This window comes from Hetaerina americana, unplaced genomic scaffold (assembly GCF_022747635.1).
Source record: "Hetaerina americana unplaced genomic scaffold, ioHetAmer1.1.p SCAF_29, whole genome shotgun sequence".
In the NCBI taxonomy this organism is placed as follows: domain Eukaryota; kingdom Metazoa; phylum Arthropoda; class Insecta; order Odonata; family Calopterygidae; genus Hetaerina; species Hetaerina americana.
In genome coordinates, this window is record NW_027286863.1 from 1034996 (window position 1) to 1060536 (window position 25541).

The 25541-nt window shown below is 41.6% G+C and overlaps 1 protein-coding gene across 1 annotated transcript; it reads left to right on the top strand.

Annotated features, from left to right (window-relative positions):
• On the top strand, positions 1–25293 carry LOC139689936 (lipase member H-like). Its single transcript, XM_071587085.1, has 5 exons — positions 1–125; positions 814–998; positions 3083–3385; positions 15184–15381; positions 25118–25293. The coding sequence occupies exons 1-5, from the start codon at positions 1–3 to the stop codon at positions 25291–25293; spliced, it is 987 nt and encodes a 328-aa protein (XP_071443186.1).
• Positions 25294–25541: the final 248 nt, after the last annotated feature.

A 25541-nucleotide genomic window follows, 5' to 3' on the forward strand; every position in this document is an offset into this window, starting at 1 on the left:
ATGCGGAAACCTCGCTTAGGGAGCTTCTCCGTGAGAGGACTTTTCTTCAAACTTTGGCCGGAGTTTGAGGATCCCTACATCGATGAATTGGACAACAAGAAGATACAGTTCTACATGCACAACAAGTGAGTAAGCGGGTCAGCAGATCACGCAATTTCCTCACAGTGAGGACATGTGCCGGTGGCAACGCTGACGCATTGCTAGTAGAATCTATGTGAGCAGATGTCATACGCACACTCTCTTCCGCTCCAAAGCCCCACGCAAACAGCACCTCTCGAATCGTTATCGGCCATGAACTGTTGTCACTAATAAACAGAACTAAAGTGTCTCCGAATTAGTTAAAATGCGTGGGTATCCGGTAACTCCAGAGTATATCCGTTATTTTTTTCCTTTGATTACCCTAAATTATAAAATTAAATACCGTCGAGATAATATTGAAATTCATCAAGCTTCATGGAAACTAAAATTATAGTTAATACATTTTTGTGCGTGCCATTATTCATACTTTTCATTTTGCTCGCAGCAGTAGTACTTGACAATTGATTCTGAGTTTCTCTATCGTTGACAATGTTCGGCAAAACTTGAATTTTGCCAGTAAGTTTAAAAGATAAAAATAGAAATACGCGGCCAGTTGCAGCGTTCCTAAATAAAAATTTCTTAAAATGACATAATGATTAAAAACATTTGAAAGCAAACGGTAACGGAGTCGCTCATCTTGCATCTTGAACCTCATCGACTTTCGCTCGTCTACGTACTGCATATTTATTTTTCAATCATTTCCCTCCCTCTATGCTCTGTCCTCATCTTTTCTAGAAAATCTGCGGCGCAATCCACTCACCGGAGGTCTCCTGCGTCGTCCAAAGAAGAGTACAGTCGAATGGGGAGTAGTAACATGTTCGAAATCGCACGGGATATGAATATTAGCCTTCCCACGATAATATTCATACATGGATTTATGGAGACGGATAAGCCGAACGTAATCACGGAACTCATTTCAGGTGAGCTCTTTCGTCATCTATGACACAATTCAGTTAGGTTACCCAACCTTTTTAAATCTCATTACCAGTGTACTCCAAGGCTACATGCGTAAAATTTCCGCACGATAAAACTTAAAGAGGATTCAAAATATACGAATTTTATGATACCAACGCTGTAGTTATCCTCCATTTGAAATAAATTATCCCAAACAATTATACTCGATAATAACAGCTTGTCATGATTGTAAAAAAGAGATCCCTATAAAAAAATGTGACCTGGCTACAAAATAGTTTCATTGACGAAATTAGTTGGACGAGACTTCCTCGTGACCCATTTGACAGAAATTTTGGTGAGCGAGCAGTTAAATCATGAACAGATATAACGAAAGAAAGGAAATGGGGCAGGTGGTGCCTTTAAACAGTGCTGACGCATAAATACAATAACATTATCAATTATTAGTCAACAAAGATGACGTGCATATGATAACACTGCCATGACCTTGGGATCGAGTTTCAAAGCTAAAAGTCTACTTTCAAGTCCTCTAAAAAACACTCCTAAATGTAATACAAATATTGGAAATCCGCAAAGTGTGCACTGCCAACAAGTTAATCATTGCTTTCCATCAGAAGACTCAATTTGTCCAAATTACAAGGGCTTGTAAACTGATTTGCAGTTTTGAGAAACGGGCCCAGAGCAGACGGAACAATAGCACTGTTCTAAACTGCGTCATCTAAGGGACAGTAATCAAACAATATAGGAAGTAGAATTGATTAGAAAGACCGAATACTATGGAATTTATTTATTAGGAATAATGGATGGGTAAATCGGGAAAAAGGCCTTGTAAGTGAGCGGAAACGCTTCCTAGTTCCTAAATTTACTTCCCAATCCGTTTAACTGCTTGGATTGCTCTTCATACAATCTGGGTTTGGAATACTGCCAGTAATGGTGGATAACATCCCCGAGTTCCGCCGTGAAAATCTGATTCACTAAAATTTCACCTAAGCTTTGTATATAGCGTGCTGGGCGCCACTGAGCTTATTCAAGTTGCAGTCGGCCATTGAGTTCGCGAAGGGACAGAATTGTGAAAAAATCGGGCACATGAACCGGCTAGTTTTTGTGATGCAAACTCGTTGGCTTTCACCAAGGAAGTTTTGGTTAATTTATTTACAAGACGCCATCTAAAATGATATTATGCGATTATTTAATTACGGAGAAAAACCATCTAGATTCCTCCTTTACAATGGCGAACAGGTTTTGCGAATTCGTCAATTTGTTGGCACTACTTAAATTCCTTTTCGGGCCATTTTTATCACCAAAATTCTCTCTTCCATTAATCATAATTATATTGAGTAGAGTCATAATTTAAAGTCGAAAATTTCGGACAACTCTCTTTCAACCGCCTTTTGATCAGTTTTAGACGCAACGAAGATTGTAAGGGCTTGACTGTAAGGGCTTAGTTAGGAATGGTTCGGGGTCGTCGAACTCAAGACAATTCCGAGTTTTTGACGCATTTCTCTCCGCAAGCACTGATTTTGAAATATGGAAATCGGAATCCCTGAACGCTGTAACGACAATACCTCCCTTGTGCGGAGGTTTCATCTTTCCAAATATCTTCTTCAATAAGCTCCCTGAATAAGTCGCACATCCTGATATCTCCACACTAAAATAAAAATTTTCCCAGGTTTTGACAACAAAATCTTGATATTTTGAATGGTAAGTAAAAAAAATCGAAATAATTCTAGTTTGAATCTGACACGGTATGTTAGCGCCGCATTGCGGTGAAACGCGAGGCAAAGGATGTTAAGTAAAAGGGAATCGACTGCGGTCAGAGCCGATCGATATTGAGAATCACTCACCTCTCTTTCCATTCGAAATTACAACAGTAGAATAGAATGAAGTTTACGACATACTCCTTCCCGAATGTCCTCTATTATCAATTACTTAAATGATTGGTGACCTAACCCCTTCTCCCACATGCCATCGTGGGGACTGGCAGTCTTACGTTGATGAGGACGTAAATCGAGTCTTCCCAAAGTCCCAGTGTGGTGGAGATCTCCCTCATACCGGCATACCTTTTCTAATTCCCTCCCTCCATTTCCTGAAGGCCTGAAGGAGACTGGTCGCCGGAACATCATCCTGGTGGACTGGCACACCCTAGCCGCCGGGCCGTGGTACCCGTGGGCCGTGGTCAACGTCCCCGCCGTCGGACGCCTGCTCGCCAACTTCCTCGACACGATGGCGCGAATCATCAACAAAGAGAACTACTTCCTGGCAAACGATAACGATCTGTCCTCGCCTTCCGACACCTTCTTCAGAAACCTTCACCTTGTGGGCTTCAGCTTGGGCGCCCACGTCGCCGGAATAGCCGGCCACTTAATTAAAATGGGCAGAGTTGGTCGCATCACAGGTAAATAGGACGGTTGGAATTCATTATTTCGGGGGGATGGGCACATAACCGAATCATATCTGTCGCGGTTAAATGGTGAATAACATTTTCCGGCAAAATTCAAACTACCTCGAAAGGACGCTGAAAATATCAGAGGAACCAACGGAAAACGGATGAAATTCTTCCCTAATCCGTGACTCCATTCATTTATCCTTACATCCGCGACTTTGACTTTTGAAGCTTAGTGGCGGTTATGGTATCGTGAATGCATTGAAGGCAGTTATTCGAGATGGTATTGACAGACGACTGACTGACTCTATCTAATTAATATTTTTTCCAAGCAAAACTCTTTCCTGGGTCAATTTAGGGGTGAGGATTAAAACTCCCATTGCCGCAATCAAAGTTTCGGTAGAGTTCCTCGAGCAAGTGTATTTAGGTCAAAACTATTGACGGACCTGACCTTGGTGAAAATGCGGGAACGTTGTGTAGCAACGCCTAGAAAACCTACGGAGTCCGGATCATCGGAAGACGGATGAAGAGAAGCTGTTAGAAAATGAGACACCCGTTGGAACGGGTCTAATGCGGCGTCTACAAACAATCGGCAATTTGTTGGGAATGTATCCAATCGAAGGTGCATCGCTAGCATGGCGGTCCTTCTCACGGGGGAGGGAAATGATTTATATTTCATGATTATGAAACAGAGAGAGAGGGGTAATTAGGGGACAACGGGGGGGGGGCCAAGGTTCAAGGTCGATGATCATAGGAGAGCGTGATTCTTAGCAGACGGGTGCCTCGCGGAATTCATGCGAAGATCCTGCAAGAGTATTTTTCGCAAGGCGGACATTTTCGTGGTACGTTGGTGGGCCGGCATTATTATAAGGTGCTGCATCTTGCTGGCTGTATCCGGACCCCCGGGCCATAATTCCGCCAACTCTCTCTCTCTCTCTCTAAAGCACTGGTTCGGTTAGAGCATCATTTTATCCCCGGTTCTCAATATCTGGAGCATTCCCGAAGTGCCTTTCCCTTAAACGTACTAGTTCTCCCCGAGGTATTTTTTCGAGTATAAACACGTAACGGTGCGTGCTGCTGACGAGTCGTTGCGCAATGAGGCCAAAGAAAAACAATCACGCTAAATACCCGCTGGATGAGAAAGTTCTAAGACCCGCAAGAAAATTTTCATTCATCAAACACGCACGGAAATGAGATCAGATTGCCTTAATTCTCGGGTCTCTCTTCGACATATCCATTTTTGTGACCCGGCTTCTCATTTACTTTTCCTGACTGGAAGAATGCGAGCAAAAATGAGGCAATTTTGACAAATAGATAGATAGAAGTCTTTATTTGGGCAAAATGAGACCAAATGGTCCCTTCTTCCATTTAACCCATCGTCGTATTCAATCCAGATTAGCCATAATATTTATAATTACATGCATACACATAAACAAATTTATGCAGAAAGACACATTATGCGCAGATTTGCACATGGGAAAAAATGTACATATATACATCCATATTAAAATATATAAACAATATAAATAAAGTATACACGTACGCATACGCACATACTCAATGTAAATGACAGTGAAGATAGAGAACAATAAAATAAGGAAGGTCCAAGCAAAGAATGAGGTTTGTGGGAAAAGCTAGGGAGAGCGTGGCATTACTCAATTAGTAAAAACCCACGCAGGAAAACACCCACGAAGAGAGGGGGGTGCGAAAAACCTGCGAAAATCCTGTGAATTTATTAGGTGATTTCATGCGAGAAAAACTGTTTTAAAATACGTATAGGTGGTACAATTATTATATACATTCAAATGGGAACTGGTTCCAAGAGCGAACCGTATTTGACAAAATATTTTCCCTTTATCTATAATACTCATGTTCACCAATTTAAAAATTGAAATTCAATTTTTTCGTCCAATTCATAGTAGGCGTTTGGTATCACCAAATGGGGAAAACATCTGCTTAAAAATTACATAGATATATTGAAATTTGCCATAATTATAAAGAACTATGAATAACAAAACCTTTCCATTTCCACCGAAAGCTTGATGCCCAAATTCCGTATGTGCCATCGAAAATATTTACAGCGAATGACAAAAATAACTCGAATGATTTACATGTGGCCACCCCTTTACGTTCTACTATTCCACCCCTGGTGACCTACGGGAAATAAACAGGAGCCTGATCTTCCCTCTTACTACGCTATATTTAGAACTCATTAAAAAAATAGAATTCCTTATGAATAATATTTCATCCTAGAATTTTATATTATTGTGTAATGATTTAGCATATACGAGCTAGTGGAATGCACCATCACTATGGAACGATTCCACGACAGAACGGCATCTGTATGATATAAAGATATAAGTATCCTTACACTTGGTGATTAATAAAACTGGGGAAATTCCCTTTTTTGGAGTTTTCAAATTAACTAGTCGAAACGTAGATGCTAGAGCTGGGATAATCAATTGATGAGAAAAAAATCGTCACTTGAATGATATTTTAAAATTTGTCGGAGAGGTTGGTCAGTCTAGATTCCGAGTACAAAATCCTTAGACTTCTCTATTAAATGATGGTTACCCTCGTCAGTTACAATTATAACTATTACAAAAACAAAAATGCAAACAAATATGTGCAGGTTTTATACTTGTTGAAGACGTGTTGCTTCTCATGGACACGTAGCAAAAGAATGAAATCGACCGGGTTTGACCGATTTCCATCGACGTCCTTTCCTTCGTTCGCTGAATAATCCGAAAACAATCGAATCGTGGCTCAATTTCAGTGGAGCCGAAAGGGTTTGACCTCGTCCAACGAAATCCCTTCAATTACATGCGAAAGACTGCTCTCCCCGATCATCGTTTCCTGTTTCCTTTTCTACTACTTTGGCGAGTGCCCACCAAAGGATATTATTTCGATATCCCTTTCCCAGCATTTAAAAAAAACTTTCGTCTTTCACTGCGAAATTAAGTAAAAGTGATGCGTCGAATCCGTTCACGGGTAAACAGGTTTTTGCATGACCACATTCCCGAAAAAGCTTCCGCTCAGTAAAAAGTTCTAAGGCTGTATTTCATGCCACCGGCCATCTCCCTTCTTGGCGTTTTTCAATGCGGTACGCTGCACTTGAATTACACCAAGAGGTGATGGTATTTGCCCTGACGTGTGCTGGGTCTCCCATGCACGGTCGACTCCCGGGGAACTCCGAAATCTTTCTCGAATTAACGGCCCCGACATTGCGTGACTTAAAAATATCATCCAAATGAAAAACGGCCATCGCTCGAGTCCAACCGCTTCCGTCTCGCGTTTGCCACCGCCAGAGTCCGCTGAAAGATTGATTAAAGGCAACGGCTAAGACAGTGTCACGCCTCTGCATCCAAAATGAAAGTATTTTATCTCGGTTTCACGAAATTTGATTAATATTTCGAGAATGACTCTATCTTTCGCGAAGAAAACTATCTGTTGAGTTATCTTACTTGTCATCCAGACCGTGACGTGGTAGGTGGGCCTGCGCGCTCCTTTTTACCTATTGAGCTGTGCTTAGCGGGAGCAACAGTAATTCTCTTCTAGTAATGTCACCCTTGCCGGATGGATCGAAGGGTAGGAACCAAATGAATGGAAGTCTACAACTGTTCCTTAGCGAGGCAGCTTCAAAGGCGTCTGACCCAATAGGGCGGCCATTACAGTAATGCTGTCACGTTAAAACGTCATTGAGGAAGGCATCGGGAAACCACCTCAGTTATTTTTCCCGACCAACTATGATGAAATCACATAATAGAGCTGAATCCTGGCAACTCTGTCTGAACCTGTGCGTGGAAGATGGAAAGCCTCCGCCGTCATCATAACACGAAAGTCTGGCACAGCCGAGCGGATGTCAGCGGAAAGGAAGACACGGAAGAGAGACTCCTAAAGTATGATTAGGGTATTGGGGTTTTTGGGAAGGTGGTTTGGTCAGGACAGTTGAAACAAATCAAGCAAGAGTTGGAGATAGGAAATACTGGTATGTTAGGTACGATGTGCGAGATGAGGTGGAAAGATATTGCAGCGTAAGTTACAGAATAATGGCGTGGCACGGTACAGCCGTAATACTGAATAGGAGAACAGTAGGGAACGTTGAAAAGGTTAATCAAAGAATATCATTAGCCGAAATAAAAGCAAACCCAGTCAAGTAAATGATCATAAAGGTGGACACCCCGGCCATTGGGAGAAAAAAGTGGACATTTTTCATAATCAGTGAGGCGGAATGATTTCTAATGTACCTGGAATAATAAAACTTTGTGGTAATGGGAGAGTGAAATGCGGCGGGCGGTGAAGGAGAGACGGAAGTGAGACAGGAAGTGAGACGGTTTCGGGTGAGGTGTGGACGCAGGGAGAAATCGAGTGTATTGAGTTTTTTAGGAGACATTGGTTTATTATAACTAACAGATACGCCACAGTGGACATGGGTACAAATGGAAAATACTCGTAGAAAAAGAGAGATATCAATCGGCTAGATTATAATGATATGGTCAGGCATAGATTAAGGAATAGCGTGGTTCAACTCATATAGTTTCCTGAAAGCAGAATTGGATTGGGATCACAATTTAGTGCTCATCAAGTGCAGTGTTTGATTTCAGAGACTGGAAAAGGGGAGGGGTACGAGAAACTACGATGTGGCAAGACTCAACTGGGGCGAAGGGAGAAGATGATGAAATACTTTGCGGGAAAAAGAGGACGGGTCCCGCAGAAGAAAGATCAAAAGTTCTCAAGCATAAAATAAAGTAAACGGTGAACAAAACAATATGAAAGGTTAATAGAAACACGGTCATGAAGCCGTGAGTTACAAATTATGTTAAGGAACATAGGTTAGAGAAGGAATTGGGAGAACTACGGAGAGTTACGAAGAAGATAGTACAAAGAGTTAAATAATAAACGGAGGGGAGAAAATATTGGGTCAAAGAAAAGATGGAGAACAGAACAGTGCGAGGATATGAACTCACATCGAGAGCGAAATGGGCAAGCTACACAGAGCTGTGAATGGATTGTTTGTGAAGTAAATAAGATAATGCCGCTTACTGTATCAGAGATGCATCAGGTACAATAACAATCACAGGCGAAGAGGATAGTCAGCTAAAGGATGTTGAAAGGAGACAATGAGTATTAATGCGAAGATCAATTTGTTGCGTTCCCCATCTGTGGAAGAGAATTCTATTCAAAGCAAAAAACTCTTCTCTGGTTAAATATTTTCACTTCTTAATTATATCTTATCAAATCCATCATTTTTACCGCCAGTCCACAAACTGTCGGGGCTCCTTTTCAGGGTCTGCAGCTTCCAGTCCAGGGTTCAAGGACAACGGAATATCAGGAGAACTGATAGTCACGTCTTCTCCTAGTGCGCGGCACAATCAGGGGGCTGAAGGGCCCATGGGAGCTGGGAGGTGCACAGTACCCTGGGGCCCCGCTCCCCCCGCTCGAAATCCTCTTCATCCTCTGGTCGCCCTCCTCCTTCATCCCTAGCGAAGACAAAACACGACAGGGAGAAGTCTCCTTCCGCGAATGTGATACCTTTGGAGGGTATGGAGCACCAATTCTTGCGAATTTCGTCGTGAATTACGTGGTTTGGGGGAAAAGCACCAAGTAAAATTGACAGGAGACTGAGGCGAATCTGAAGGCTGGAAGAGGAATGGACCAACTCTCCTTCGCCTACCGACGAGGGTTCTTACCATTCTAAAATTTGGATTCGAAAAATATAATTGTCGAACATTTCTTTGCTTTTCATTGCTTTTTGACAAAAAATGATTTGAAACGAAATTCAATTTTAAGAATATAGAAATAAAATGAAAACAAAAGGAAGTATCGCGGCAGCAAAAGTGAGGCGGGTTGTGGCCTAACGATAAAATAAAAATCAAAGTAACGAAATAGGAACGGGAGAAACGTTGGTCATAAAAACTACATTGAAAAAAAGAGTCAGAGTAACTACCGCTCATTATCAAGCGTTTTTCAATCGTGCAAATAACATCTTGTATAAGAATATTACGAATAACATGCAATTGTTATCTGAAACCAAAATTGCCGCTAAAAATTGATGAGCCGCTTTTAATTTTCCAAGTATTTACATGGTAGGCGTGATAATTCTTAAAGCAATTCAAAAAATAAACATAAAAGAATAAAAAAATAACATTCCTATTGTGTGATAAAATATTATTTCTACATATTTGCTGAGCCGACTTACTTTACCTACTATAAAGGAAGTGTAGAACTGAAACTAATCGAATCTCTCCTAGTTTTCGAGTTTTGAACTCCAGTCCAGAAGAAAATATTCTAAACTAAGCACGGGCACGACGAAAAACGTAGCGTACGAAAAAGCGGCGATTGCAGTCAAAGAGCATATCAGCGACCGACCGAAGATATGAGCAGCAGCAAAGACTTAGAGTTAGCAATGAAAGCTTCCCGCCACAGGGTTTCCAAGGGCTCATCAAACCGTTTCAAAGATTATTGTCCCGACCGCTGCGAAAGGGAGAAAGGAGACCGGGGAGAAAGTTCGCCTCTGCAGGGAAACACGCTCCCTATCCATTGTTTAGTTACCCCAGTGTGAGCATCACAGACACCAGGGGCATGTCCGTGAAATAGGAAAAGGTTTACGAATGATTTTCCGTTACTTTCTGGAAGGGCATTTAAGAGTTTCCTCTGAGTGACGAAGATGAAGGAAATACAATGCACAAAAACCTGAAGGAAAATATCGATGGATAAGCCTGTAATTTCCTGAAGAAAGGCATGGATAATGAAAACCTAATACCATATAAATACGTATAGCAAATTCAAGTATTGCAAATATATTGAAAAAGCAATTATAAAATTAAATAGTGATCAGCATATTTCGTAATATGCATTCCATATATTAAACGAAAATTCCCAATCAAGTGATTAAAACATAAAATATCATTGGGAAATGCTCAGGATTAACGTATATTAAAGTGCATTTCAATGAATGATTCGCAATAAAATAACCAGGAAATGAATCATAAAACGAAGTACACTCGCAGAAAAGAATGAAGCCTTTTCAAGTAGGGTGGTTAAAATTTGAAAGCTATTCCGTCGAGTGGCCACCACCAACGTGGCACACGCCGCGCCGCTGTCGCTCGGGAACGGCGATCAAGAGCTGACCGTGCCGGCACCAGTAAATGGTGCGGATAGCGAACGGAGAGTCGGGGACGGGCAATGCCCAAGGGAAGGGAATAGAGCATGAATATCCACCCTCCCCTGCCCTTTGCAATACACATAGCATGTGCGGAGGAAATAGTAAGCGAAGCATGTGAAGGGTTGCAGGCCGGAGTTAAAATAGTTGGGGAACTCTTCAAATCGGTTAGATTTGGTCTAGAGTTGGTTAGCCAGCCCGCCAAAGGTTTACAATCATTACTAAGCGCACTGCAGAATTAGTGTAATGGGTATATGACAAGAATTAATCCTAAAAAACGAAGATAATGAGATTCTCGGGAAGTAGGCAGGCTAATATAATGGTTAAAGTGGTGGGGGGGGGCATAAATTAGAACTTTGCGAATATTTAGAAAGCATATTGGAGAAGGTTGGGCACGCAGAGTAGTAGGGGCACGAAAGAGAGAATTCAAGAGAAAGTAAGGAAGCATGTGTGAAAATGCAGGAGTTGATGACAGGCACCAGAAGTGAAGACGTAAAGAAAAGACAAGTCGAACTTTAACGTTGAGAGTAGTTATGTATAACTTTGAAACTTGATCTTGGAGGCAAGAGGATAATCGCAGATTGGTGGCTTTGGAGGGCGTGGAGAAGAATGGAGGAAATAAAATGGATGGAAAGAAAAACCAACCACGAAGTTCCCAAGGGAAACGCCAAGAATGCAGGGCAAGTTGATGCAGGAGATACTGAGCGACAGTGGGATGATGGAGAACACTGTAATAGAGAGGAGAACGCTGGGAAAGCTAAGCCAGTCAGTTCTGGCTTGACAGCAGGCGACACATAAACAAAAATGATAGCTTAAAGTGTTTGCAGTTATAAAGCTACATATATTCCGTGTCATATTTTGTTTCAGGCCCTATTCCATTCCGTATTATAACCAGTCTTTTATTCTCCCTTTCACAGCATTTACTGGCTGTATTATTCTTAAATATTTAGATATTTCATGGAAAATTAGATGCCCAACAACCTTCAATTTTCTTCTACTTTGATTGGTATTAATTTTTTTGTTATAGACTTAATATTGTTCCTTGATGGTAATTCCTTTTTATTTGAACCAGGTATTTAATATTTGCCATGAAAATAGTTTCCTATTATGATGACGTATCTCATCGAGCCTGTCTACGGGCAGAATCCCAAATTTTTGAAAGATATTTCTTCCATTTGGAATATTTGTATATTTTGATCTAGCCTAAGACATTGCCTCTAGGATTTTTAGCTGTTTATTTTTTAGTATATTAACTTTTGTAGAACCAATGGATCTGCAGACAGTTACACCATATCTTAAAATGCTCTCAACCAGTGCAAAATACTCTCTCTTGATGACATTCAAACTTACAAAACTAGTACTCTAGTGAACTTGATGAAGGATGTACTTTAATTTGTTATTTATTTTTCAAATATGCCCACCAAATTTAATACTTTGATCAATGATTACACTCAAGTAATTATATTTATTTTATTGTTCCCGCATGGGGAAATTACAGTTATTGGAGGAAGGTAGGCAGTAATGTGAATTAATCTGTAATTGAATATTTATAATGTCAGAGGCTTTGTGTTTCACGGAACAAGACTTTGGATTTTTTCTAATTGATAACAAGATTATTATCAGTTACCCATTAACTGATATTATTTAAGTGAAGTTGTATGCCCTGAATAACTGCGTGTGGTTCCCTATGCTTTGATATGAGTACTGCATCATCAACATACAATATCAACTCTCAAAAATGGCAGCAATTGAATATGTCATTTATATGGGATGAGAATCAATATTAATAAAACAAAGGTTATGCGATTTTCTAGAAAGAAAAAGGCTAAGCTTAACATTAAAGTAGGAGGGCAAAAACTAGAGCAGGTAGAACAGTTTACGTATCTCGGTAGTGTTTTGGACCAACACGGTCAAAGTAGTAGGGACGTAAGGCGAAGAATTGCGCTAGGCAAAGAGGCTTTCACAAGGAGGAGGGAGTTAATGACGGGGACGTTGAGTAATGATGTTAAGAAAAGACTCGTAAAAACTTTAATTTGGAGCGTAGCTATGTACGGCGCGGAAACGTGGTCATTGAAGCAGGAGGATAGACGTAGACTGGAGGCTTTTGAAATGTGGGTGTGGAGGAGAATGGAGAAGGTGAATTGGACAGAGAAGAAAACAAATTAGGAAGTACTTGGTATGGTGGGCGAAGAGAGGGGTTTGTTGGGAGCAATCCTATGGAGGCAGGAAAAGTGGATGAAGGGAGTATTGACCGGCAGCGGGATGTTGAAGACTGTAATAGAGGGGAGAATGTTGGGCAAACGAGGAAAGGGAAGGAACAGGATAGGGATGTTGGACGGGATGAAGGGAGGAAGAAAGTACTCAGAGATGAAGAGGGACCTGATATAGAGTAGGATGATGGATTTTTTGTTTTGCTAGGAATAATGAAATGTTTGTTTGGTAGTTGTGCCCATCCAAAAACCTACCTTAAGCGGTAGATTACCTTAAAAAAAATATATCATAAATAGTAAAGGGCCAAGAATAGATATTTATGGCACACCTGATTCTTTCTCATGTTTTTCACTACGTACATTATTTATTTTAGTGATTAGCTTTCTATCTTTTAAATAATTATAAAACTAAAGGTGGGTGGGTCCACAAACCCCTACACAGTATTATTTCTTCAACAATATATTGTGATCTACTGTAATAAGCTTTTCTAAGATATATGACTTTTATTATCGCGTTAAGCCTCCTATCCATTCCATCTCTGAGACTGTCCACAACTAGCTCAATAGCTTGTGTGGGATTTCATTTCCTTGGAAACCAAATTGAAATTTTGATACAATTTCACGACTGATCCTGGAAATTCAGCAATATGTCTGACATAAACCTTTCCATGATTTTTTAATGGCTGGTATTATTGATACTGGGCGATAATTATTCAAGTCATAATGAGATCCTTCTTTATAAATAGGTTTTATGACAGCTTTTTTTAAACCATTAGGGATTGTTTCTTTGCATATGGAATGATTTACAACATCCTTTAATACTGACTGGTATTATATATTAGGGCACCTTTTCAGGTCCATTATTCTTATGTCATCATGACCCGTTGGTTTCATATCCATTTTGTTAATAATCTTATGTATGTCATCGTCTGTTTCCAAGTTTATTTCTATGCTATTTAATTAGTTATTCGTATTTACGGAACTCGGAGGAGTGATTAAACTAGTGGAGAAATTAAGTAAGTGGAGTAATTAAGTACGGTAGAAAGGACGTTGAGCTAAAGAATGAGTCAGTGAAATATGTATTTTTGGATTCAAGGATAGGTTGTGTCATTCTAGTTAGTAACTCTGGTCTACCAGAGGTAGCGTGTCTGCCTCTGCCTGCCCGCCTAGCGTGTCCTACCTCTGCATGTGGAGCCGAAGGTCGATAGTTCGTATCCCGTAACCGGCGAAAAATTTTCAGCTTAGAAAAAATTTGTTGATGGTTTTTCGGAACGAGGCAACCACATATGAACAGGAAAACACAATAATGGTATTTCGGAACGAGGCAACGAGAAAAATAGACTCCCACTAAAAGGCTACCCTGAATCCATGATGAAAGGTGGGGCAGAGCGAGTGGCCCAGTGGCCCGGCCCGGTCAGCTGCCGCGGCTACGGGCGAGAGCGAAGTACAGCGGCCACAGTACTGCCATGTGGAAGGCAACGGGAATTATTACCGGATTATTCTCCATAGAATATGCATCCTTGCCTTGCATTCTAATAAGAGTAGAATGTAGCAGCTGCAGTAAACCACTCCTAGGATTGAAATATTGATTATGATAGTGTGTAGTGCTCTTAGCAATCAATCTCCTTTTAATGATCATAGAAAAAAATACCACCTGTTTATTTATGAATTCTTAGAGGGTAGAGAGATTTGAAGGGACGTTTTAGGCATGATAGGGCAAGGAAAATATTAGTGGGAAACCCCGCTAAGAAGGCAGATGGAGTGGACCAAGAAGATAGCAGTGAGGAACGGTGACATGTCCAATGGCGAGGCAGCGTCGGAAGGAAAATAATAATCATTTGAGGCTGCAAGAGCGGAGGAAAGGAAAGTATGAGAAACCGAAGGCTTGCAGAAAAAAATGTTTCTCTTTCGTAGCGCTTTAGAGCTCATATTTGCCATTAAATAGAAAAATGCATGATAAATTTAAAAGTTAAACTATGTTTAGAGGTGATACAAAACCTACTGGTAATACTGTGAGACTACCACTAAAAATGACTGGCTACATATTTTCAGCTCGCGATGAAATCTCATTGGTGCGTCCTGTTCTCTCTCTTGCCATCTGCGTGGAAGGCGTTTCAACTCCCGAGGACCTTATATTTTTTGAAAACATTGGCCACTTAATGAAACAGTTTATCTTTGAATTTACCGAGTTAATTTAATGGTTTCCGTCAAGGAGAAATTCCGCGAGGCAATAGCAGACACCGTTTCAATTTATTTACGCACGATTATCTTATGCGTAACTCCTCGCACAAAAACTACTTTCCCTGGCAAATGCCTCAGCGTGTCCCTCCACGCTGAACGGGAGGAATCTTCCCCGGTCCATGGGCCTCCCTCTCTCCGCGTACCTAACGCTGACCTGCCGCGACGACCAGCTAATTTCTCCTCTCCTCCTCTCTCAGGGATAGAGCCGGCCCTCCCGATGATCGACCTCCTCGACCCGGACACGGAGCGACTCGACCCCGCGGACGCCGAATTCGTGGACGTCATCCACACGTGCGCCGGCCGCTACGGGACCCCGGGCCCCGTCGGACACGTCGACTTCTACCCCAACGGCGGGAAGGCCATCCAGCCTGGATGCAGGCACGTCCTGGCCAAGTGTGAGTGGAACCCCCATGCCCTACTCGACAATTAGAGCTCGCCGAAATTCAATCAAACGCCGAAGGAATCGCTTATCTCATCACTATCGGCCATTTGACGATCAGCGTGCATGGCGGGAGAATGTATTGCCGTTGTCTGAGTGAAAGAAAATCGCAGTTACATCCTAATGACTAAAGGTGACATATCACGCTCTATGATGATTGCAAAAAGGGTACCTATGTATACCCGTGGGCATTACTTTCGTTCTCGAAGCTTAACCGAAACTACCCCAACATTATTCATTTCAATATCTATAGCGGTCGTATTTATTGTTATCCACAATCACTGAGGCTTACATCATAATCCTTTGGATTTCTTCCCATTATACTTTTCTTTTGTCCAAGTTTTTACACATATTTTGTCATTTATTTGGTCAATTTGTTTGATTGATTTTCTTTATTTGGAACTGTCGAAGAAATGGTTTAAACACAAAATTTACTAAAAATTTGCAATTTTTGTGAGAGTAATTAAAAATTGACTAATTAGGATATTTTTCTTCCTTTGATAAGGTGGCATACGTGCTAAACTTTCATTCCGCTCGCGTTCTCGCCGCAGCACCGTTTTCATGCCTGCGGTAATCTTAGTCGGAAACAAGACGCCGAAGAGGAGCCTATAAGGAGTTTTCTTGTCTCTAATACTTGGCTCAGTTACTGCAACTTCCTGAGGGACGAACGTCTTTCATCGTGAAGAACTTCACGCACTTCATCGATATCTTCGAGAACGTGAAGATCAGCAAAAACGACATCCTAGTCAGTTTTTATGTCACATCTCTCCATATGAAAAAAACGGTGTTGGACTCGCATGGGAAACGACCAAACCTTTGGCTGAGATACGTTGGCTTCGCAAACCAAACGTGTCTTACGCGAATTGGAGAAACTCCGAATATCAAGTCATAGAATTGTCGGACCAACCAACGGACGACTATCTACTCTTCTTGGATGAAGAGAGGAAGGGACAGGAAACTTGCCCACGCGATATAGTACAGGGAGAACACCCAAGACTGACCGATACTCGAATGCTTCTTCGCGTCATCACCCATATGAACTAGCCAAGTTCAAAAGTCCATGAAAATCGAGGGAAAGGACCGCCACGAGAAATTCATACCATTGAATTATTGAACTTTGCTTCTTGGAAAATTTACAGATCAACCCTTGAAGGTTTCGTCAATGTAATTCTTCCAAAGAAACTGCGGGAGATGCCGCAACAGTAACTTTTAACGGAGTCATCCGCTAATGCGCATTTCAATGCAACAATTTCAGAGTGTAAAAATCATTCGCCTTGACTGGGATTCGAACCCAGATCCCTCAATATCCGGTCGAGTGCTTTAGCCACTTAAGCTACCGAGGCGTCCTCTTAAACTCTGAAATTTTGGGGCTTTTAAAGGAACTAGATGTTGTGACGAAATGCCGTACATACAATGTCACAGGCATTCGTAGTCGTGCGCGAGGCGCCACAGTCCACGAGGTTAAAGCCAACTTTAAACACTTATGGTGTTTATACTTTGACAAATTCGGATTCAATTTCAGAGTTTAAGAAGACGCCTCGGTAGCTAAAGTGGTTAAAGCGCTCGACCGGATATTGAGGGATCTAGGTTCGAATCCCAGTCTAGGCGAATGATTTTTACACTCTGAAATTGTTGCATTGAAATGTAATTCTTGTTATAAACTGCTTCCAAGTTATTATTTTGGTGGCACGCATGGACTGTAAGCGTAACTCAGATATATTGAGCGTAATTTTCCATTAAATGAATGAAAATACGTCATATAATTAGTATATGTCGTAACACACGCTTTCACGTTCATCCTAAAAAAAATATTCGATGCCATAAAATAAATTAAAAGCCGTACCCATAGACTATCGCCGCCAGATTTCATACAATTCCGACTGGAGAGCGGAGTTGTGGCGTCACGGATGGCCAGCACGAAGGATTGGATAAATCCGCAAGGGCTCCGAAAGCACATTCAAGATGGCGACTCATAAATTTTGGGGATGCAAACGTTCTTTAACGTATTACGGGCGGAGGGATCACGAATATAAGATTAGAGAGATTGACTGCAAGACAAACAGGTTTAAATGGTCTTTTTTCCAAGAACAATAAGAGACCAGAATTCTTGTAATCGAAATCCCCCAGGAGCCGGCTCGAAATAATTAGTATTAGCCTACAAGGTAGCGACTGCGCATGGTTATAGGATTGTATTTGTATATTTTTTATGCAGGTTCCCCTTACCTTTCCCCATCCATTTGAAAAACCCTAACCCCCTCATCGCTTTTTCGAAAGAAATCTCTTTCCAGTGAAAACATGAAAAGAAAGTGGCAAAGGGTCACTTAATGCACGAACTTTTTAATTCAGCCGCTAATAACTACCTCCCGCATTTCGGGCCCGCCTGCTGAAGGGCAGCCCACAAAACAAGTGACGTGGGCAGAGCCCATTTCTATATTCCACGGGCAGACACAAGCTTCGGGCAGAGATGGTGGAAGGATAGGTCATTGGATGAAAAATAAACCTTTTGACTCTTTCTTTCAACATTTTAACTAAAAAAATGCAATATGGAAGTTGTTATTAAAATGTGTGTGTACTTAGAATCAAGTTTGGTTGAATGGCTGTTCGAAGAGTTTCAGAAAGCCTAGAAAGTGATATTACATGTATCTAGTGGACAAATTTTTTCTTAGAAGATTTCCGTGATCTCACGAATGTTTTACGAAGACTATTAATGGTGAAAGAATCCAATTTATATCATAGATCATGATTTACATTATGAATTCAACACAAGGGAGAGAATATTCAAAGGGCATTGCGATAAAGGCGTTTCAGAATCACCGGGGGGGAAGGTAGGGAATGGGTGGAAGTTTCATTAACCATTTCGTCCCGAACTTCCCCAAATGCATTCACACATGCACGGCAGCTCTGGTTTACACCAAGCTTATCCCGGTACAGTTGCGCCAAGTTTGAATTTCCGTGATGATTAGACCCAAACATCATCACCGATGAATTTCAAAGTCTGCGCCTTCCTCTCAAACAAATTAATTTTTCTCTCTTACAAACATATCTGTTTGGTGATGCGGACTCTCATTCACTCCCTCAACATGACCAAGTGCGCTATGTTGCCTTGTTCATGTTGGGAGAATGGATGAGAGTCGAATCACAAAACTTATGTATGTATGAGAGAAGAGTTGACGGCTTGAAAGGCGGAGTTAGACTGAGAAGGTCATGAGTGATAATGCGGACCAAGAGACTCGGTTCAGGAGAATAATAGAAATTATAGGAAGAAGAGAGCACGTATGAAACAATGTGACAGAGGCGATAGAATTACTCACAAGCCAGTAAGGAGAAAATTAGTGAAAACGAGTACGTTCACCTCATCAACCTGATATTAATCTGCTCGGACAATGTCCACTGCGAAAGGAAATGTGGGGAAAGATATGCGTGTGGCCGTCGTCGAATTAAGTGAAACCATTATCGGTATTGTTTCACCCCTCCCAAATTATAAAATGATCCGTGCCCCCCCACCTGTGTTCGCATTTATCCTTGCATTCATCGATATATCGAACTGGCACTTTTTTATACAAAAAAGAATAAAGCGCATTAAATTCTACGTAAGCGTGTTCAATACGATTGTTTATTGATCAATTAAGATACGCGTTCGTACTGGAGAAACGCATATTACCACGAATGACATTTTCGTTGTAACAAACTAAATACAATGAAATGAAATAAATATTAGAAACTTTTTCAAAGGAGTAATAAATGCTTTAAAAGAGTGAATAATTCCAAAGCGGCAGTTTCAGTGGCGACTATTTAAAAAAAAACGTTCTTTGATGATCAAGTGTTTTTAAAATTCTTCCGACATACAGTAAACGATGGCTGAAATAATGCTAAAATCAACTAAACGTAAGATTCCTCCTGGATCTCGCCTCCCACCGTTGTATGGAAATAGTGAGATCCCACCGTACCTGCAGTAAGGAAATGCAATGAAAAATTAAAGCAACCCCCCACTCCCTGAAAAGCTTTAAATAATGTATAGAGTCCATATGTATGAAAAAGCTGCTAATATTGGCACCTCTCCTCATAAAAGAGCAGAAAATATTTTATGGCGGTATTATTTTTGATGGCTTAAATGAGACTTATGGTGTTCCTCAAGATGTGAGGCCCACCTTTCTTTCGACATGATGACTTTGTCGAAATAATGTAATTACCGAAAATTCAGTCGTTAGAGGCGTTAAAGCGACTTCTGAGTAGCCATCTAGCGAAGATAATATCAACTCTCTATCGAGAGATTTGGATGCTTTTAAATAGTGTAAAACATAGTAATTATTATTATTATTATTAGGTAATCTACCGGTTAAGCTAGGTTTTTGGATGGAAACAGATACTGAATAAATATTTTGTGACTCCTGGCAAAACACAAAATCCAGCATCCTACTCTAAATCAGGTCCCTCTTCATCTCTGAGTACCTTCTTCCTCCCTTCATCCCGTCCAGCATCCCTATCCTGTTCCTTCCCTTTCCTCGTTTGCCCAACATTCTCCCCTCTATTACAGTCTTCAACATCCCAATGCCGGTCAATACCCCCTTCATCCACTATTCCTGCCTCAACAGGATTGCTCCCAACAAACCCCTCTCTTCGCTCACCATACCAAGAACTTCCTCATATGTTTTCTTCTTGGTCCATTTCACCTTCTCCATTCTTCTCCACACCCACATTTCAAAAGCCTCCAATCTACGTCTATCCTCCTGCTTCAATGACCGGGCCGTACATAGCTACGATCAATATCAAAGTTTTTGCGAGTCTTTTATTAATATCCTTACTCAAGGTCCCTGTCATCAACTCCCTCCTGCTTGTGAAAGCCTCCTTGCCTAGCGCAATTCTTCTCCTTACGTCCCTACTACTTTGACCGTGTTGGTCCAAAATACTACCGAGATACGTAAATTGTTCTACCTGCTATAGTTTTTGCCCTCCTATTTTAATGTTTAGTTTAGCCTTTTTCTGTCTAGTAAATCGCATCACTTTTGTTTTATTAATATTGATTTTCATCCCATACCTGTCGCACTGAATTTCCAATTCACTGAGAAATGCTTGCAACCCCTTGGCTGACTGACAAACTAAAGCTTGGTCATCAGCGAACCTAACTGATTTTACGAATATCCCGCCCACTTTCATTCCTACCTCCAGTTTTTCCCATGCCTCTTTAATCATTTCCTCTGCATACAGGTTGAACAGCAACGGTGGTAATGGACAACCCTGCCTTACACCTCTTCCTAACACTGCCCATCCTGACTCCCCGTTCTCCACCCGTACCTGAGCAGTCTGAGACATGTACAGGTTGCGGCTTAGCCTCCTTTCCCTCTAATCTCTTCCTATTTTCTTCAGTATACTCATTAGTTTTCCCCAATTCACTCAATCAAACGCTTTTTCGAAATCCATGAAACAGGCAAATACCTCCTGGTTGCATTCTATATTCCTCTCGATTAATAGTCTCATTACTGCAATGGTATCACGCGTACCTCTCCCCTTCTTAAACCCAAACTGGTCATCCCCTAAGAATTGATTTGCCCTACTCTCTATCCTTTTGTTTATGATCCTGAGAACAACTTTAGCTGCGTGGGATATCAAACTTATTGTCCGGTAGTTCTCACGTGATGTCGCCTTTACCTTTTTCGGAATAGGAACTAAAACTGATCTCACAGAGTCTACCGGCCAGATTCATTCCTCATAGATCCTACGTATCAGGTCATATAGCCTCTTTCTCCCACAGTTTCCTAAACAATTCAGTAGTTCTGCAGGAATGCTATCCACCCCACGGCCTTAATAAGTCTCATCTCCCTCAATGCCCTTTCTATTCCATCGTCGAGTATGCCTGGACCTAAGCTATCCTCCTCTGCGCCATGTTCCTTTACTATATCTAACTCTGTTGGTCTGAGTTCTTTACCATACAGTTCTTCTATATATTCCTTCGATCTCTGTTGGATCTTTCCTGTGCCAACTATTATCTTACGCAACCTATCTCTAACTGTTAGCATAGATCTCCCTTTCTTACTTCCCGATAAAGATTTAACTTTGCTCTACAGCGCACCGATGGCACCCTTCCTCTGCAAACTTTCCATATACTCACATTGCGTCTTCCACCATGCTTCTTTTGCTTTATTTGTTGCCCACCTTAATTTATTGCTTAATTCTTTGTACTTCATTTTTCCTAACTCTGTGTTTACATTCATCCATTTTCTCCTCTCATCCATCTTTGTAATCATCTCATCCGTGATCCATAGTTTCCTAGTCCTTTTCGCGTTAACGGTTCCAATAGTGTCTTGTGCGGCTTTAGGTAAACCTTTGTTGATACTTGCCCATTTTTCTTCGATAGTATTTAGCTCTTTACCATCCTCCATGATTTCCTGTACAGCCTGTTGGTACTCCTTCCTTTTTAATCCCTTTAATGCTTTTACGTTCCATTTTCTAACCCGACGCCTCAGCCTTATCTTTTTGAAACGGACGCTACATTTCATAACAACTAAATTGTGGTCTGAGTCCGCATCCGCTCCCGGGAAGCTGTGGGAATTTATCACACTGTTCCTAAACCTGTGTCTAACCAGGATATAATCTAGCTGATATCTTCCTGAGTCACCTGGCATTTTACATGTATACCTGCGTCTTTTGTGGTGTCTAAACCAAGTGTTGGTGATGGCTAACCTCTGTCTCCTACAGAACTCAACTGCTTTCTCCCCGCGGTCATTCCTCGTGCCTAAACCGTAGTCCCCCACCTCATCACCATCTCTTCCTACGCCTACCGTCGCATTCCAATCCCCCATCACCATCAAATGTTTCCCTGCCGGAACACACGCGATTATGTCCTCTAAATGATCGTATATCCTGTCGACCACATCCTCTGCATGGTTTTCGGTGGCATGTATACCTGAACAGTGACCATGTTCGTCGGTTCTGCTTTTATCCCTACTGGTAATATTCTATCCGTTATTTTTTCTATGTTGACTACGCTTCTTCTTACCTCTTCATTTAATACTCTGGCAACCCCTCGTTGGCTCTCGTCCCCGCCGCTGTATATTATTCTATAATTATCACTCCAGTAATCCCCGCTTTCCTTCGATCTCACCTCGCATAGACCTATAATATCTAGTTTTCCCCTTTTCGTCTATCCGTTAATATTCTCCAATTTCCCTGTCCTCATCATTGTCCTAATATTCCACGTTCCTATTCTAACTAATGTGGTCTTCTTCTCCTGCGTCTTCTGTTCTGCTGCCGGTTTTCCCTTGCAAGGGTTTCGTGGGATGACGACCGCGGAAGCCTTGCCTCCCCCGCTGCCGGGCACGACACACGGCCGATTGGGCCGAGCCCCGTAGTTGCCAGGACTCAAAATCTTGGGAATGATAATTTAGGTGGTTTCCCGTTGCCTTCCTCAATAGTGTTTTTAACGTGACACCATCACTTGCTGGCCGCCCCACTGTGGTCAGACGCCATTGCAGCCGCCTCACTGAGGAACAGACGCTGCGTGGACTACCTTTCGTCTGGCTCCTAACCTCCGACCTATTCGACCCATGGGTGACCCTACCAGGAGCAATTATCATTACTTTCGCCAGCACAGCTCTAGGGGTAATCGGAACGCACAAGCCCTTCCACCACGTCAAGGTTGTAGTCCGGGGAGGGACATAGTAATTAAATCAAAATAAATTTTATTGACTTTGGTCAACAATAAAGACAAAATAAAAAGAATTCAAGCCCGAATAACGTTGAAATCAAGAGAAAAAACTGTATTTCGAGAAGAAATGTGGGTGTCTAATCTTAAAATGTTTTTGTGTTGCATTACAGATGCTCATCTTTGCGGGAAAGTTAATGAAAAATTGAATTTAAAAAATTTTGCAGGATAAAGTGATGTACGGTAAGGTCAAATGCACTCCCGGAGCACAATCGGAGCGAAGACCTCTCAGGTTTTACGGCAGATAGGACGTTTTGATTCGCCGCCACTCGTCTTTCTCGGGACGCTGAGTCACCCGGGGAAAATCCGGACCGCCGGAGTAACCGAAAGACCATCACTCAAGTGAATTATGAAATGCCGGGAGCGTCGCTTATCTTCGTGCGCACATCTTTTGCCTTGCCAGTCTCCAGATCGCCTACAGCATGCGAGATGCGGCGAAGCAAATTTTTTGAGCTCCTTTCTATGTTTTCAACGTGAGATGGTTCCATGCAAGGAGCAGCCTGATTCATTCAAAATTATTTTCATAAAATGCAAATTCACCCAAGCACTTTCGGAAATGGTTTGGATAACCGTTAGAGAAAGGAAGATTGAACGCTATATTAAATAATTTAAATGGATTAATAATAAGTGGGTTAACTTCCACGGCGTTGTCAATCACCCCCTGCTGCGGACCGTTAAGCGATTGGTAGGAGTATTTAAATCAGGAGCTGGTTAAAATTTTGTCTTATTTTCGCCCAAGTGAAGCCACTAGATAAACTCTGGCAATAAGAAAAATCAGCAAGATTGGATAAAAATATGGCGACCATTAAGCGTCCAGCTAATGATAGTGACCACTGAATAGTCAGTATCTAGTCTCTACGTAAGTTTTTCAATTGATTTTAGCGAAGGAAATCGCATATCACTGCAGCATCCTGCCCAATCCTGAATAACCACAAGAGGCATTAAATGTAGCTTTGGCCACGGTTTTCTGGTTCTGGCATTTATTTCTTTAACTTTGTATATCCATATCATATACTCGATAATAAACTTAAAAGTTTAGCAGTGAATAACCGATCATACTTCAGTCACTCATAAATCGATCCTCTCTTTTTTCTTTCCACAATTTCAAAGTAAAGTTCCATCTTTCATTTTCTAATGATCCATATCCCTAAAGGACCGCCACGTATCTCCACGTCGCGTGCATGGTATCGCTACTTTAGCGATGGATCACGTATCTGTGTCCTTCTACGTTATTCCGCGATACTAAAACGATACAACAGAAGTCCAAGCGCTAGAACTGGAGCAGGGTCGCTAAGCAACATGATTTTGCAAAGTGCGCGCAAAAGTTTGCGAAATTGAGGAGCACGGAGCTATGGATGAAAATAGGATGAGTCCACGAATAAGATCCATGGAATCCCCAGGCCTGAAAACATTGCAGTGATACTTATAAATTTCTCATACCCAATAGTTGATCACAAAAGAACAATCGATGGATGGTTTGCACTTTGCATGTCGGTAATTGCAATTGATGTCCATCTTCAAGATCAAACTAGCATAAGACCATTTTAACATGCCTACGTATTTATTTTCATTCCTGAATACTCGGAGAAAGATAAAGTTTCCTGAGTTTGTATAACCTTGTGTACTTGGTGCAGCAATTTGTTGATTTTGTGCTTCATTTTTCGAATTGGTCATCTTGAACTAAACCGATCTTGAAGCGCCTTAAATCATGTCATCCTGCAAATCGATTGGCTTTAACGTTGACAAGGATTTAATAATTTGAGCATTACATTATAAACATCAACCGATATGGCAATTTGAACGACTCGAAATTAAAATCAAATGCCAGCAATTGCCGATTGCACTAACCTAGGTTAGTGACCTAGCACCCCATGCCACACGCTCACGTGGCGGCGTGATACTTTTAATGTCGACGCATAAATCGCATACTTACGATATCCGAACAAGTGAGCATTACTAATATTGAAAATGATGGTTTCCATTTCGTCTACAGACGTTTGCAGCCATTGGCGAGCCTGGGGCTTCTTCGCGGAGTCCATGCTGAACGAGAAGTCCTTCGAGGCCGTCCGCTGCGGGAGCTGGAAGGAATTCGAGGCGGGGCTGTGCGCCAACAGGTCCAAGACCCAAGAGGAGCCGGTGTACATGGGGGTGGGCGCGAGGCAAACGTAAGCACAGCCAATCCCGCCAAAGGGCATTGCGGAATTGGATAAATAGGAAATACCGCGCTTGGGTCCCGCTACCTCTTCGCGAATGGAGGACCACGCAGAATGAACGACCCTTTGTCCAGTGCCTATTGCCCAGTATTATTACCCGCGATGGTGATTTTCCTCACTATTTTTCCATGTAAATTTTCTTACTATTGTCCTTTCTTTTACTTCTAATTGCTCTCTCGGTGTTTTGTGTTCGAGACTGAGTGA

Bases quoted from the DNA above. Each gene is read 5' to 3' on its own strand.
- LOC139689936 (XM_071587085.1), top strand. From the start codon at position 1: ATGCGGAAACCTCGCTTAGGGAGCTTCTCCGTGAGAGGACTTTTCTTC. The intron at 126-813 runs GTGAGTAAGCGG...CATCTTTTCTAG, and splicing joins CAGTTCTACATGCACAACAA to AAAATCTGCGGCGCAATCCA. The intron at 3,386-15,183 runs GTAAATAGGACG...CTCCTCTCTCAG, and splicing joins CAGAGTTGGTCGCATCACAG to GGATAGAGCCGGCCCTCCCG.